This window comes from Euphorbia lathyris, chromosome 1 (assembly GCF_963576675.1).
Source record: "Euphorbia lathyris chromosome 1, ddEupLath1.1, whole genome shotgun sequence".
Lineage (NCBI taxonomy): Eukaryota > Viridiplantae > Streptophyta > Magnoliopsida > Malpighiales > Euphorbiaceae > Euphorbia > Euphorbia lathyris.
Genome location: NC_088910.1, coordinates 98,416,182 through 98,432,234, shown reverse-complemented (window position 1 = coordinate 98,432,234; position 16,053 = coordinate 98,416,182). Strand labels below are relative to the sequence as shown.

The following is a 16,053-nucleotide window of genomic DNA, read 5'->3' as shown; positions in this document are numbered from 1 at the left end:
GGAATGCAAACGTGAGAGATTCAGCCGATGCAAAAATTCTCTCACGTTTCTACGGACGGATTCATCTGACGGTTGAGTGACGGAATTACGTCAGCATCTCAGTCGGAATTTCTGACGGAAAATACATCATAAGCGTTGACGTTTTATTATGACGTGATTCCGTCACAGCATCTGACGGATGGCTGAAAGACGGATGAAAACGTTAGAATAGTTTTCCGTCGCAAATCACTTCACTGACAGAAATATCCATCAAAACGCACCAAATAAAATCAGCCAAATATTCTGTCAGGAACTATGTTTTCGGACGACATTCCGTCAGAATGTATGTTTTTTTATTATATATATTGAAATACAAGTAGATGAAATATAATATAATTCCAAAACCACAAGAATAATTATAAAATTGATCAAATTAAGATAATATTAGTAATCTAAATGTTATTAGATCCTATACAAAAACATGTTCAAAAGATGCACCATTTACAACAACCAAAATACAATTGGTGGTGCAAACTTAACCTAATTAGTTACATAATGGTGTCTAAAAAAGTTCTTAGATCTATGCACATCATGTCCAAAAATGCACCATGCACATCAAAAAAATAGTTGATGGTGCCCCTTCAAAACTGAAAACAATGGCTGATAAGTAGCGACTGATCCATAACGGTGCTAAAACCTATAAAAAAAATTGAATTCAATTACTATATATGCAGAAAAATTCCCACCATACTTCACCTACATGTGTTGTCTATGTTCCTAACTCTCTCTCTAACAAATAAACTACATGTGTTGTCATCAATTCATAAACATATCAAAACTCATAGCCCCTTATCCAACACCAATGTGCAACAAATAGAGAAAAGAAGACACATCATCAGCAAAACTAAAAATAGCAAATAGCAATCAATGGTTAGAGTAAATTATACCAACAACTTTCATGACAATCAATGGTTAAAATCATCAATCAAATGCACAAGTACTAGATTATTGGAGATGGTTGCAACTCAGATTGATTGATTTATTCTCATAAATCAATTAAGTCAAAGTTGAATCTCTCTGTAGCTTCACATGTAAAGCACAACAATTTCAGTCCAAGATTAAAACAACTGGAGGCAATATTTAAAACCACCAAACATTTGAAGATTCAGGCAAAAGTCTAAACAGTTAGAACTCTCTAACAAGCAGCAAAAAAATGATCTAACATTTAGAACCATGCACACATTGAGATTATATATATATATATATATATATATATATATACCTGTCCCGATTTAGATTGCGGTCCAGGATGTGATCCATTGGATGTTGTGATATCCATACGCAATAGCTCCATCTCAGCTCTCAAATCTCTAACCAATGCCACCAAGGCGTCAAGACGAGACTGGTCTGCTTCGCGGCCAACTACAAGATTTTGCATTTCATGCTCCAATCGTGTCACTTGTTCAGCCATTTGTGGCATTTGAAGTACAGTTGAAGTAGTTGAGAATGGTATACTAACGGTAGACTGAGGCTGAGAAGCATAAAAACATGATCCATCTCCTAGCCCATAAATTCTAGATCTATTGTCAAATCCTCCAACAGATTCATAATACAATCTTTGGTCATCAATAACTTGATCGGTAGCTTCCTGCATCCTCTGTCGTGTGACAGTTACTCTCTCCTATCAAATTTATTAACCAATAATTTTAAATTCAAATTATATATATATATATATCATAATAGTATATAAACACAATTACTTACATTTATCAAACGTGACCTTTCATCAACCCATGTCACCCCATCATGATTACGTGTATGAGTGTAAACAAACAGCTCATATGCATTCACTGGTCGACCTAATACATAAGTCTGCAAGATATCTAAAGTTAGCAAATTACATATTTTTAAATATAACACACTTCCTACCTTTATAAAAAAAAAAAAGGGCGGCCCGGTCGCATTACGCGTCCCCGCTGAGCGAGGGTCCGGGGAGGGGTCCCACCACAAGGGTGTATTGGGGGCAAGCCTTCCCTTGACAATTTAATTGGCAAGAGGCCGCTCCTAAGACTCGAACCCGTGACCTCAGGTCACACGGCAACAACGTTTTACCGTTGCGCCAAGGCTCGCCCTCACTTCCTACCTTTATGAAATAAAAAAATAAAAAAGGTAATTAATGAAACAGCAAGCATAGTAGAGACTATAAAAAATAACAACTTATTCACTTTCTCTAATAGCTTATTAAGTTTCTCTATAACCAACTAATGTCCAATGCCTTCAAAATACTCTAAATAAATGAATAAGAAAACATAGACTTGCAATTTTGTAACATCATTATAACAGAAATGTATATAAAAAAATTTCAATTGCAACAAATATTTGCATTATGTTCAATGAACGGAAAGCTATACAAAAAATCAAACTAAATTGCAACAAATTAACAACTTACTAATCGTTCACGATGCTCTCTCATCGACAAGGATCCGCCAGTATGACAAGACATTGCTCCATTTTCAAGTCCACTACGTCGTGAAAGTTTAGCCTTTTCGGATATCGCCTTTGCCTCTTCCGAGTCCCAATATGTAGCCCAACTATTATAGACCTCTTCAGACATGAATTTTGGCTGTTCTTCATACAATTAGAATTAACATGTTAAGGCAATTGAAATTGATATTTAATATTCATAATTAGCTAACATAAAAAAACACAGCATTACCTTTGTTTTTCAATCCATATACCATCCTTCTATATTTCTCCTTCATAAAGCTAGGGTAAACCAACTTCAACAATGAATCTATAACTTCGTCCCATTGGCATCGTTTCTACAAATACACAAGTTAAGAAAATATTATGTAATTGGAACTAAATTACTAAAATCGATATTTGAAATTATTAGTTAACTAATATCGTGAAACATTAAAGCTACAAATGTTATTACCTGAAATTCTCTCCAATAAAATTCTTGTGTTTCCTTTGATACATGTGTAATTTTGTATCCGTTCAATTCAAGTTTCAATTCGAAACATTCTCTTAAGATCTTAGCTGGACAACTTGAAGGATATATTCTGTTTTGACAAGAAATAAGATAAGTAGATTGATTGAAAAGAGAACTAAAAAAATAATCGAGAACTAAATTAAATCAATTACACAAATGAAATTTACTTACTTTTTTCCCTCAACCCGTAGTGTTAAGCGCTGCTCACTAGAACTTGATGGAAAATTTGTTGTCGTAGAAGATGATGGGAGTGAACTTGAGCTACATGGAGCTGATGTAGGTGGAGCTGTAGGTAGAACTGATGTAGGTGGAGCTGTTGTAGGAGGAGATGATGTAGGAGGAGGTGTTACACGGCCTATTAGAGGTGGAGTTGTTGAACGAGATGTTGGAGTTACTACACGAGCTGTTAAAGGTGGAGTTGCGGCTTGAGCTATTGGAGCTGTTGTAAAGTTTGTTGGGGCTGTTGTACGGGTTATTGGAGCTGTTGTACGAGCTACTGGATCTGTTTGTGCTGCTGTACGGGCTGTTGGAGCTGCTGCATGAACTACTGGATCTATTTGTGCTGCTGTACGGGTTGTTGGAGCTGCTGGAGAACTTGAATCAGTAGAATCGTCCTCCAATGTAACATCCGCTATGCCACTTATTGTAGGAGTAGGTGTTTGTGGCTGATTTTGGACACCGATCAACCATTTTGGAATGCTTATCTTCTTCTTACCATGCAAGTGCGATGATGGAGATGGTCGTTTTCTATTTTCTGATATAATATACCTGATACATACAAACATGTCAGTAACATCAATTGTAAAAATTGACAACATATAAATCTACTAGTTCCAATCATAAGCATTGAAATAATGAATAATAAGTTCACAAATTATAAGTCTACAAATTCCAAACATAATCCTTCAAACAAAACATTATAAGTTTACAATTAATCACTATCTTCAAAATAAATCAAATTATCCTCTTCCTCAGTTTCATCTTCATTATCTGTTTCAAATTCTAGTTCTTCTACATCAAATGCTTCATCATCATCTGGTAAGTCATCAAGCTCATGATTTGGATCAACAAGATCAACAAGTTCATCCATTATTTTATTCTAGTTCACAAAATCAACTTGGAATTCTTCTTCTTGGAAGGCATCATCTTCAGGAACTTTAAAAGCACCTTTTGCCTTAACTTTACAAACAGCCACTCAGCCGATCATATCTCGCTTCAAACTAAGATATGACATGTAATATACTTGGGTTACTTGCATAGCTAAAACAAATGGTTCAAACTTGTTGAATCTTCGTCTTTGATTAATGTCAACCAACTTATATTGTTTATGAACCCTTGTCCCAGAACCTTCAGTCAGATCAAACCAATCGCACTTAAATAGCACAGTCTTCTTGATCGGCAATGCTTGAAACTCAATCTCAATTATCTCATCTATCATCCGGTAGTAATCAATATCAGTCCCTGTGATGCACACTCCACTATTTGATGTTGCCTTATCTTGACAGTGGGATTGTGTGTGAAATTTATATCCATTTGTAAAATATACACCATAAGACTTTGCACGTTTAAGCGGTCCATGCGCTAAATCACGTCAAAATTGATTTTGAAACCCATCAGCCTTTACCTGTATATATAGAAGGTTATGAAACCATCATTCTGATTCAAATCCGATAAATATACAACTCATGTTAAGAATGGAATGTAGGACTTACATATTGGAGGAACCATATCGGAAAATGCTTTTCAACTTCTAAATGAATTTCTGCCTCGGTTAGACCGGGAGTAATTTCCTCTAAGTAATCCATATATCCCCTATAGTATAATACAACATATGTTGCTAACGTTTTCACAATAATTTTAGAACTATCATTGTAAGTTTTTAATTCAATTGATTCTATATCATGGTATTAGAACTTTTATTTCAATTTATGACTTTATCGAACCTTATTTTCAATTTTCTTTTATCAGACATAAGAAGATGTGAAGTCACATAATTCATGATTGTGATACGTAATACCATCAAACTTGAAGATAACAAAATTGCAGAACTAATTAATTGCTTATTCCATTCAAAAATTAATTGCTTCTTTGTGAAATCAAATTGTGTTGCTAATGTGCAAGAAAGGGTCACAGACAAGAGTTTTAAGAGGTACAACAGTTGATTTATAAGAAAAACGTATTAAAATTGCAAAGGACTACCAGCCCAGACAAGTTGTACAAGGTCGTCAATTCCAGCCAACAATCAAGTTTCCTAAAACCATACACCTTTCTTTAATTTATTTATTTTCTTTCCCTCCTTAGATATGTCTCTTGCACAATCTAGAAGGCATAAATTTTACATGATCCGAAATAACAACATAAATCAAACATTTAATGGTATAGTGCACATGTCAAAGTTTATCTGTCACTGTCTATTATCTGAGCAACTCTTAGGCTGATGGATGCTGGTAAGTATTCAAGTGGAACAAGTGCAAAAATCAAGTTTCTTCTGATTCAGAAAACTGAAATGAGGACTATCAGATAAATTCATAATGGTCGATATATAAGGCTAGGACTATCAGTAATAAAAATTAGGTGAGACTGAACTTGAAATGAAGGTCGATTGCATCAACATGAAGGTGGTTATTAAGTGATAACTGACAGGTAACAGAAAACATCCATGAAGTAACATTTCCAACCAATTATGCTTTACTGATAAACTATCTGAGTTTGAAGACATGGATGATGTGCTAAGTGATCAGATTAGTTTTGGGAGTTAAGCAAGTCTCGGATTACAGGCCAGGAATAGTAATTAGTAACTTTTGTCTCTTCACTTTATTTTGTAGTACCCAAGACAGATGAGAATATTCAGCAACAAATATGAAATTGTCTTCAAAATTCAAATTTGTAGAAAAAAAATAAAATCCACAAACTTAAGCTCCCCATGTTATATTGAATACTCATGAACCCAAATCCAACAAGGAACGGTAGCAGAACACTCTATTTTAACATGAAAAACTAGTGCATCATCGCCTCCTATATGAAATAACTCATTGTTAGACATCTCATCCAATGATCATGGTGTTTCTTTACTTTCAAAAGTTTTAGATGCTACATGGAACATGATAGTTAAACTGCTATAAACTCACGTGCAATGTTATCAGAACCGGACCGGACATCAAACCAGATTTATAAATGGGTCACGGGTCACTTGGTCGGATCGGATGGCTCGGATTGGTCGAACCGGATGACGTAATAAATAAATAATATTTATATATATTAAATATATATAATTAATTTAAATTATTTTTATAAATTATATATATTCAAAATAAATTATAAATAACTTTTAGTTTGTTATTTTTTATCAACTTGATGTTTAAATATATAACGGATAAATAAAGCTTAGAACCGCTGAATTAAGGTTTATCAGTGTCTTATATATTTGCTGATAAATTTAACTTAATCAACTACATTATTATTTGTATGTGAAAATCTATAAGATTTAATAATAGTAAAAATAACTAAGAGATTTAAGTATTCAAACAAAAAAAATATAATACTAAAAAGTTAAAAGAAAGAAATAATAAAGGTTGGAAAAATAAGCAAGAGATTTAAGTAGCCAAAGGGAAAAAATATATAATATAAAAAAATAAAGAAGAAATAATGAAGTGTGGAAATTTAGAAAAGGCGAAGGAGATGGAGTTTTTATTTATTCATTTTTTGTGAGAGAAGAGGAGAGGTGATGGGAGTGTGAAAATGATGTTTACTGAAATCCCACATCGCTTATAAATAGGATTAAAAATAAAGAAGGATGCTATAAATATGAAGCTTCAGCCATCCTCTATCCAAACTTACCTGGGCTGGGTTTGATATCAAGGCCTATAGTTTATTTTAGTGGCATTTTTGGAGACCCTGTACCGGTTTCCGGCCGAACCGCCGGGTTCCGGTTCAAATCCGGGTCTTTCCGGTTTGTTGAGTGTTCAACAAACCGGAGAGGTGAGGACCGGATGTCTGGCCGGTTTTCGGTTTGACTGGTTGAACTGATTGGTCCGGTCCGAGCCTGATAACATTGCTTACGTGTCAAAAGAAAAACATACGAAAAAACTTTTAGTTGTGAGTCTTTAAATAACTCTCAACATCAGTTAATATATTTATACCTGCTTGGAGACAGCTATAGCAACAATGCCGAGCACATAGCAATTCTTTTCTTCTTGAATCAAGGTCAGTCTGGACTTCTGGATGTTCAGTTCCCAAGTCCCAGATTCTAAAATAAGGTTCAATTGATTCATATTGTAATTTGAATCCAGTTCCCAAGTCCCAGATTCTAAAATAAGGTTCAATTGATTCATATTGTAATTTGAATTTATGTTGTTCACGCTTTAATTCTAGTTGACATTCATATGTGGAAGTGTATCAGATATTAATATGAATTAAGGATTTAACTATCAGGTTTAAACTTTTAATTCAATTAGTTACATGAAAAAAATCCAAAGTAATCCAACTATGAAATGTTAAATAAATAAATAAAGAAAGAAAGAAAGAATTTCAGGAATTGGAAGAAGCTAGCTATTCCTAATCTTATATAGTATAGTATGAAAGTGAAGAATTGAAGTGGTAGTTAAAGCTGATAATAGGACAAAGGGTAGTTTAACTATATATAAACACATTTGTTTGGGGACAAACAACGTGATTAGGCATGTACTGATCCCTCTCAATCAATTCATCCTAATTAAAGAATAATAGAGCTACTCTATCTCCCCAGAATTTGGTGTGAGTGAGAAAAAAGAAGATATATCCTTGTCCCGGTTTTAACCAGAAGCATGTGCAATTCCAGAAAGCACATGTAAAACTATTTGGATAACATGCCTTGCCTTTCCATGTAAAAGAATGGCAACCATTTATACTTTGATTTTGGTTATGGTCTTGTCTACTGCTACTGCTAGTGTATATATATATATATATATATATAAAAGTTTCTTTTAACAAATAAGCACTCAGAGCTACAATTGAAAGATAAAATACAAAATCAAACACAGGATATTCATGAAAAAACAATTGAAGGGTCAAACAATTAGACGGTCAAACACAGGATATTCAGGAGTTCTGCACATAGTTTCAGCTATATAACTGATACTTCGTCACTATACATCATATCAAAATATCTACATCAGTTTCACAAATGCCATTAATAAACACGCTTGAGATGATTGAAAGCAACATTAATATGTCGAATCTTGGAGCAGGCAGATATATTAGAACAAATGGTACCCAGAAATGAATTATTTGCCAGCCTTAGTGTTTGCAATGTAAACCTAAAGATGGAGACAACACATGAATATCTAACGCACTCAGGTTGCCAAAAAGAACCCCTCAAAATTGATACACGTTGAGGAATTTTTTTTAGCATTTCTTACAATTCTTGAAAGATATATTTACTGTTCTGAACATAGATGTCAATTAAGATATTATGCCTTTTTACTAATAAGAATTTATCCCAATAGGATTCCTAATCACATACTGTCAAAAAGAAATGTCGCATCTAAACCACCCAAATTCACATAACATAAGAAAAGCTTCATATCATATCATGAACAATATAGGTCTTTTAGAATGATGATAGAGCAGGAGTATCAGCAAAATATAATATGAAACATGAGAAGACAAACTCAAAACCATTTAGATCTAACATATCAACTTATAGTTTAACGCTAACCTTTCAGTGGAGGAAGTCTTCAGGCTATCCTTCCCACAACTCCTCTTTCTCAAAATATCTGAACTCCAACCACTAACCGATAGGAGGAAGAAGGGTACAGGGGAAGAATCAAAGGGGTTCAAGCGATTTGACTGAGAGAAGAGGGTTTTGGTAGAAGGTGATGAAGAATGACTCTACATCGTGGAAAACTTGACTGCGCTGCAATGAAATTAAAGAAAAACCCTAATCGAAGCTTAGGGGAGAAAATGGAGGCGGTGTTTAGAGAGAGCTCTCTATCAGCGTTTAAGCAGAAGGGGTTTAATGAGGTAAAAACCCTAATAATATGTATATATATTTTTGTTTTATTTAATTATTTCTGTAAAAAATATTTAAATAATTATTTTAACTTTATTACCTTTTAAAAACATTGTGACGGAAAACGTCACAATTAACATCACAATGTATTTGACAGAATTTTCACCGTCTATTATTCCGTCTCCATGTATGCCGGGAAAACTCCCGCCATTTTAGTTTGACGGATTCTTCCATTCCGTCTAGATATACCGTCTCACAGTGTGACGGAATTCCGTCACAAAGTTCTGACAGAAAATCATTCCGTCATAACATTCCGTCAGAGATTTGGGTTTTTCTAGTAGTGCACCTCGATCAGATCGAAGCGTCTTTATTTTCTTTCCTAATTGATTTTCTACTTCATTCTTGAAGCATTTGAATTTCTCAAAAGCTTCTGATTTGTGCTTCATCAAGTAGATGTAACCATATCGGGTATGGTCATCTATGAAGCTTATGAAGAATCTGAATCCTCCTCTTGCTTGGACTGACATAGGGCCGCATACATCTGAATGAATTAGTCCTAGAGTGTCTGATACACGCTCACCTTTATTGCTAAAGGGTGTCTTTGTCATTTTACCTTTTAAACATGATTCGCATGTTTCCAATGATTCGGGATCGATTGGATCTATAAGCTCATCTGAATGTAGCTTTAGCATGCGTCTCTTGTTTATATGGCCTAAACGACAATGCCACAAGTAAGTTGAATTATCTAGCTTATGTCTTTTGGTATCAATTGCAAAAACATGAACTTTGTCATCTAACACATAAATCCCATTTTGTGATATTCCTGAAAAATAAAAGATCGAATCTTTATAAAAATTGCAACTCTTGTCTTTTATTGAAATATGAAAACCGTCGTCAACAAGACGGCTAATAGAAATAATGTTGCGAGACATTTGAGGAACATATAAACAATTCCTTAATTCTATTACAAGCCCAGAGGGCAAATTTAAAACATAATCTCCAATTGCGAGGGCGGCAACTCTTACTCCATTTCCCACTCGCAAGTTTATGCTTCCTTTCTTTAGTTCCTTAGTCTGTTTTAGCTCATGCATATTTGTACAAATATGAGATCCACATCCGGTATCAAGTACCCAAGATTCAGACTGCGAAACTGTATTTATTTCAATATAAAACATACCAGATGCTGAAGCACCGTCATTTTCCTTCTTGTGGAAGGTCATGTACTCCATGCAGTTCCTCTTCCAATGCCCCAAGTCACCATAATAGTAGCACTTTCCTTTGGGCTTCTTTAATTCCTTTCCCTTCGTTTCGGTGAGCACAGCCTCCTTGCCTTTATCAGGATGGTTTGGATTGGGAGAGACCCATTTCCTTTTTCTTGATCCTTCAATAGCAAGGGCCAGTATCTCCTCGTTTTCTTTTATAATGGGCTCGACTGACTCGAGCATATGTGCAAGCTCTACAAGAGAGGTTTGCAAGCCACTCATTTGGTAGTTCATGATGAACTGTGAGTAACTCTCGGGGAGGGACTGAAGAAGTAAGTTTTCACTTAGTTCATGGTCCATCGCATCTCCAATACTAGAAAACTTGGTGATAAGGCTGATCATCTTGGCACAGTGTGCCATTACAGATGTGCCCACCTGCATCTTGCTTTTATATAACTCCTTTGTTATTTCGAAGTGCTCGCACCGAGTTTCATTCACAAATAACTCTTTTAGGTGCTTGACCATGGAATAGGCATCCATATCTGAATGTAGTTGCCTTTTAACTTCCGGTGTCAGGGGTGCAAGTATGATGTCTCCCGTTTGATCATCATCAGATTTATGCTTCAAGTAAGCATAAAATTCTTGGTATGGAGCATCATCCGTTGGGTAAGGGGGTATCGGTGTATCAAGTAGATACCCTTTCCTCTCGAACTTCAAAACAATTTTGAGGTTGCGATACCAGTCGGTGAAGTTTGAACCATTCAATTTGTTATCGGTAAGAATGTTTTGCAGATTGGTGTTAGTCATGATTTTAAGAGTGTGTTTAATTAAACCTGAGAGTGAGAAAGAGTAAACGTATGTCATTCATTTGCTTAAAGTATATCAATCTAAAATTATAGGCCTTTTAATTTATTTTAGATTGCTCCCACTATTTTGCCAAATTAATAGCCCTCCATATTAATTCGAAGAATTTCACAAATCCTTTAGTGAGCTAGGATCCTAACTCCTGAGATTTCGCCTTGAGTTTACTCAACAAGCTAGTCTCATTCATTAGGTAGATTCATGTAATCAATCACATCTTTAATGTGATTCCTAGGTTATTGGGTTACTAACCACATTAGTAACTAATATGCTATTCATATTAATCCCAACCGTATTGCCCATTAGTTTATGACAACATGAGTTTACTCATCCAATTATCATAACCTAATTTAAGTATTACCCCATATTCATGAAAAATGATTTTCGATAATTCAGGTGTTACCGTAAGACCCCGAGCTTGAGTTTACTCAACAACCCAAAGGCCCTCAGTACTGCCGGCTGAATTATAATATTAGGGAGGGACAACCGATTTTAATAACTTGTTTATTTACTTAACTTTTTAATGAGGGATTTTATTTTAGGTCTCATAATCTAACTTAGTCTTGATTTGCTTTAGCATACATCAGACACATACATTCACATACATTGGCGTTATGGACATATCATCTAAATTATTCCGTCGAGCCAGAGACGGAATAAAAGGGCAAATCTAAGGAAATACTAACTATTACATATTTCTCTTTAGGTCCTCCGTCTTCTCCATGGCGCCTTGAAATTACATATTAATTTCTATACTACTAAAGAAAACTTCAATTTAATTGAAGGGAATCAGATGAGAGGAGAAATTACAATAGACAGTAGAAAGGCAGGACTCGCAGGCCCTATTTCAAAAATACCAAAAGACTAAAAGAGGGTCCAAATATGTCCATAACTCCAAACATGCATAGACTCAATTAAATAAATTTAATTGGTTGATTACATAACTATCTTATGTAATATTTATGTTAATCACATTAACTTATCAAATTAACTTTCATCCAATTTTACTTCTAATAGTTTCGTATCTTTTATATTAATTTTTAGATTAATATAACTATACAAAACTTTAATTATGCACGTTCCAATTATTTTGATTTTAATTCATTTAACATTTTGATTTACAAATTGGTAAAACAAACTTTTAAACAAATTTTCATTCGATGATCAAAACAGAAAACTATCAATTTCTGAAACATATATATTTAAATATAAAAACGATTTTAAACAATTTAAAATCAAGTGGATCTCGGGCCGGGCCCGAGAGTGGGCTGCTGCCGATTGGCAGCAGCCCTAGGGCGGCTGAACCGTCGCTTTCTAGCGGCAGCGGCGCCCAGGCGCCGCACGCGGCTGCTGCCGCGAGGCAGCAGCCGCGCGACAGCGGCCAGTCGAGCCGCGAGGCTCGACTCGGGCTGCTGTCGTATATTTTTTTTATAATAACAATTATAAATATATATATATATATATCAGTTCTAAAACGGTTTTAAAACGATTTTCAGAAAATAGGAAAACCTACTATAGATTTCTATTTTATCTTTAGAATTAATAAAACTGATTTTATCAATCTAACCATAAAACTAATAGATTTTTGTTATAATGATTATCAACCAAAATAATTAGGAACATACGCATAATCTATTTTAATTAACAATTAATTAAAACTTATTTATCTTAGAATTAATTAATCAAAACAATTTGTTAATTAATCCTAACTATAAATATTTATTCAATCCTATTGAAAAACTTCTAAATTTTCATATATGAAATAACGGATTTAACGATGGCTCTGATACCACTGTTGGAAATTAGGCTAAGGTATAGCAGCGGAAATATAAAATTTTTAACCTATTTCCATTTAACCATAGGATCCGTTAATCGTTATTTCATATAAAGAAGGATAAGAAGAATTACCTTTTGATGATCAATCTACCGTTGTTAATGAAGTGCCCACAACTCTTCTCCGAGTTCCCAAACACGAAATAAAACACAGGAAGATTAATTTAGAATCAACCGTTGAATAGCAACCAAAGTAGATTGCCTCTAACTAATCAACACAAGGTCAAGGATAAAAGAAATAGATGAAATCAATTGATCAAAGGAAGCCGTAGAGAAATCTCGTCATCGAACTAGGGGTGTCGAATTTTCTCTCTCTTGCACTAGGGTGGATTTCGAAAATCTCAATAGGGGATTAGCTAGCGTTCTCTCGAAAATCCCATAGGGTGGGGTATTTATAATCTCTTGTATCTAATCCCTAGTTAGATAGAATTAGGTTACTGAATAGGAATTCAATTCGGAATAGAATTCCTAATTATTATCTCATTATATATCTAATATATTAAGGATAATAATAATAACCTTATTGGATAATAATAGGAGTATTATAATCTAATTAAAACTCCTAACTTATTTATCTCTTAATTAATTTAATTCATAATCCCAATCTAATTAGAATTAATAAAATCAAATTAATTATTCATGTATTTTATCTACATGAATTTCGACCCCCCCTTGGTCCATGGGCCTTATTGGGCTCAATTGGGCTTCCATCAATTAATTAACATCCATCTCTCTTTTAGGTTCCAAGTCTTATGTGTGACCCATTAGGTTCTTATTGCTTCTAGCCGTATGCAACGTTATTAAATAATTTTCAAAGAATTATATTTAATCTTTGCATAACGGAATGATGTATAGAGTATGTGATTAGCAAGTCCGTAATCATTCCCCCAGAGCTATAAGAAGATAGGTTGATTCTGTCGTTAACCTTTCCGTATTAGTTACAGTATAATTCGATCCTTTATCAACTACATCCTTGAACTGAATCTTATGACTATGGATGATGTCAAGTCACATATAGCGAGACGTTCGTTTTACTTGTACAGGCCGAGTCAACTCAAATAGATAGATTAAGTGAAATCTGTATTTCAAGTCTTAAGCTATCACCTTGCAAGGATTTAGAGTCGAGTCTTCCACAAGCGATCATTGGATGTATCTCCCATTTATCGGGAGTGATAAATGCTCAATCCAATATATAACGATCCCGTAATCACTTCCTGTGATACCCAACGTCTACTGTTCACACCCCAGAGTCATCTCTGTTAAGGATCGTGTTACACCAGAGTCAAAGCGTCACATTCCGTAATCCAGAATACCAATTAATATTCCTTTGAGTCTGAGGATTAGTTATACCTATTAATACCAATGAGATGAACAGGTGACAAGGATGAATCTACCCATCCTGTTATCTCAAATCGGATCCCCAATCCTAATGAACTACTTTTCATCGGATCCATGTAACTGTCCAGATATCTGTATATATGAAGCTTGTGAGATCAACTTTCTGTCGGACAGAAGACATTGTTGCATGCAAGTCTCAACAGTGATATATCAATCCTAAACATATCACTTGACTTGGGGTGGTTTTAAGTTTATTAGTTTATTATAAAGTTTTGTCTCACTTCATGCTTGTATGAACATTTTATAATCACTTTAAACAAACTTACGAATTTCCTTTTATTAGACTTTATTTAGTGCTTAAAAGGGATTGCATTTATATAGTTGTAAAACATATATCTCATTAAAACAAATGATATAAAGAACAATTCATTTACATTAAGTTTGTATCCTAGAACAATTGTCTATAGGACACTAAACCCCAACATGCCATGGGGGGTTGCAATTCGCAACTCCCCTAGGATACGCGGGGCACGCCCAATGGGGCGCCCCGCGAGTCCCAACACGTGGCTTTTATTCCGGGGCAACTAATTGTCGAACGTTACGCGGGGCGTGGTAGGGTAGACGCCCCGCATAACATGCCTTCTACTGCGAGAAAAAAGGTCAGATACGCAGATGCGCGGGGCGTAAAGGTGTGTACGCCCCATGTGGCTTATTTTCTTTTGGATTAAAAATGGGATTTGTCTTTCTTTTGATTTTTATTTAAAAGAAATGAAATGAGTCGGCGGGAAAACGAAATGCGAAAAATAAAAGTTGGGAAAGAAAACTCCCTTATTCGAGCTTGGGTTGCCTCCCAAGAAGCGCTACTTTAGAGTTGGTGAGCTCGACTTAGAATTTCCTCCTATGTGTATGCTTCCATTCGCGTTAGAAATGCAAATTGAATAAACAATCCGTACCTGCAAAACGGGTTGTTAGATTCAAAGAAATTTAATGAAAACCAAAAGCTATATTTAAAGAAGTTTTTAAAGAGTTTAGTTTGCTCCCTTTTTTACTCCTTTGGTAGTTCAAAAAGAGCGAAATATTCCGAGGTAGAAGGAACCTCCAACTCTTCTAGCTTTGGATTTATTTCCATGGGCCCGCACATAACCAGCTCATCGATTAGGATTTCCGGTTCCTCGCAGTTGAGATAGCCTACATAATTTGGGGAATCCTCTTGAGAGAGCTCAATTAACTCGAGCTCTACATTTTGATCACCCGGATTGGCGTCTCTATTCGATTCGTCCACGGTTGAATCGATGCGAGACGTCAATCTAGCGATTTGATTCCCCAAATCCCTGCAATATGCCTCATTGTTAGATAATCTCACTTGAATATCTTTAACCATAGAGATTACCACATCGAATTGCGAGGTTGAGTGTTGGTGTGGGCATTCGTCATCCATGCGGTCGTCCCACAGATGATGACTATGAGGCATCATACCATGAAACAAATCATTAGTAATGACAAGAAACAAAATAAATTATTCACAAAAAGAAAGTAATATCTACAAATGCTTAGACTAACAACAAAACGTTTTTGTCTAATATTGCAAGAAATTATAAATCCCCGACAACGACACCAAAAACTTGATGGGGCGTAAGTACGGTAGAGCTTCTGCGATGACGAAATGTATATTATGATAAGTGCATTATGACTATGGATGTGATCTTCTTAAATGCTCTATCTCTACTAGACGCCACTACTTAGGGGCAAGTGTACCCCGTCGTATCAAGTAATAATCCGGTTAAGACCGGGTATCGAATCCATGGGATTTATAACTACAAGTATTAAACGACTCGGTTTTATATGTTATCTAAGCG

The 16,053-nt window shown here is 35.0% G+C and overlaps 1 protein-coding gene across 1 annotated transcript; it reads right to left on the bottom strand.

The window, feature by feature from the left end:
• Positions 1 to 2,453: 2,453 nt before the first annotated feature.
• On the bottom strand, positions 2,454 to 15,578 carry LOC136218787 (flocculation protein FLO11-like). The gene is made up of 6 exons (XM_066005894.1): positions 15,294 to 15,578; positions 8,670 to 8,842; positions 3,146 to 3,742; positions 2,918 to 3,044; positions 2,696 to 2,801; positions 2,454 to 2,602 (listed from the first exon to the last, which is right to left on the bottom strand). Exons 1-6 carry the CDS (start codon positions 15,576 to 15,578, stop codon positions 2,586 to 2,588), a joined length of 1,305 nt encoding a protein of 434 aa, XP_065861966.1. The 3' UTR covers positions 2,454 to 2,585.
• Positions 15,579 to 16,053: the final 475 nt, after the last annotated feature.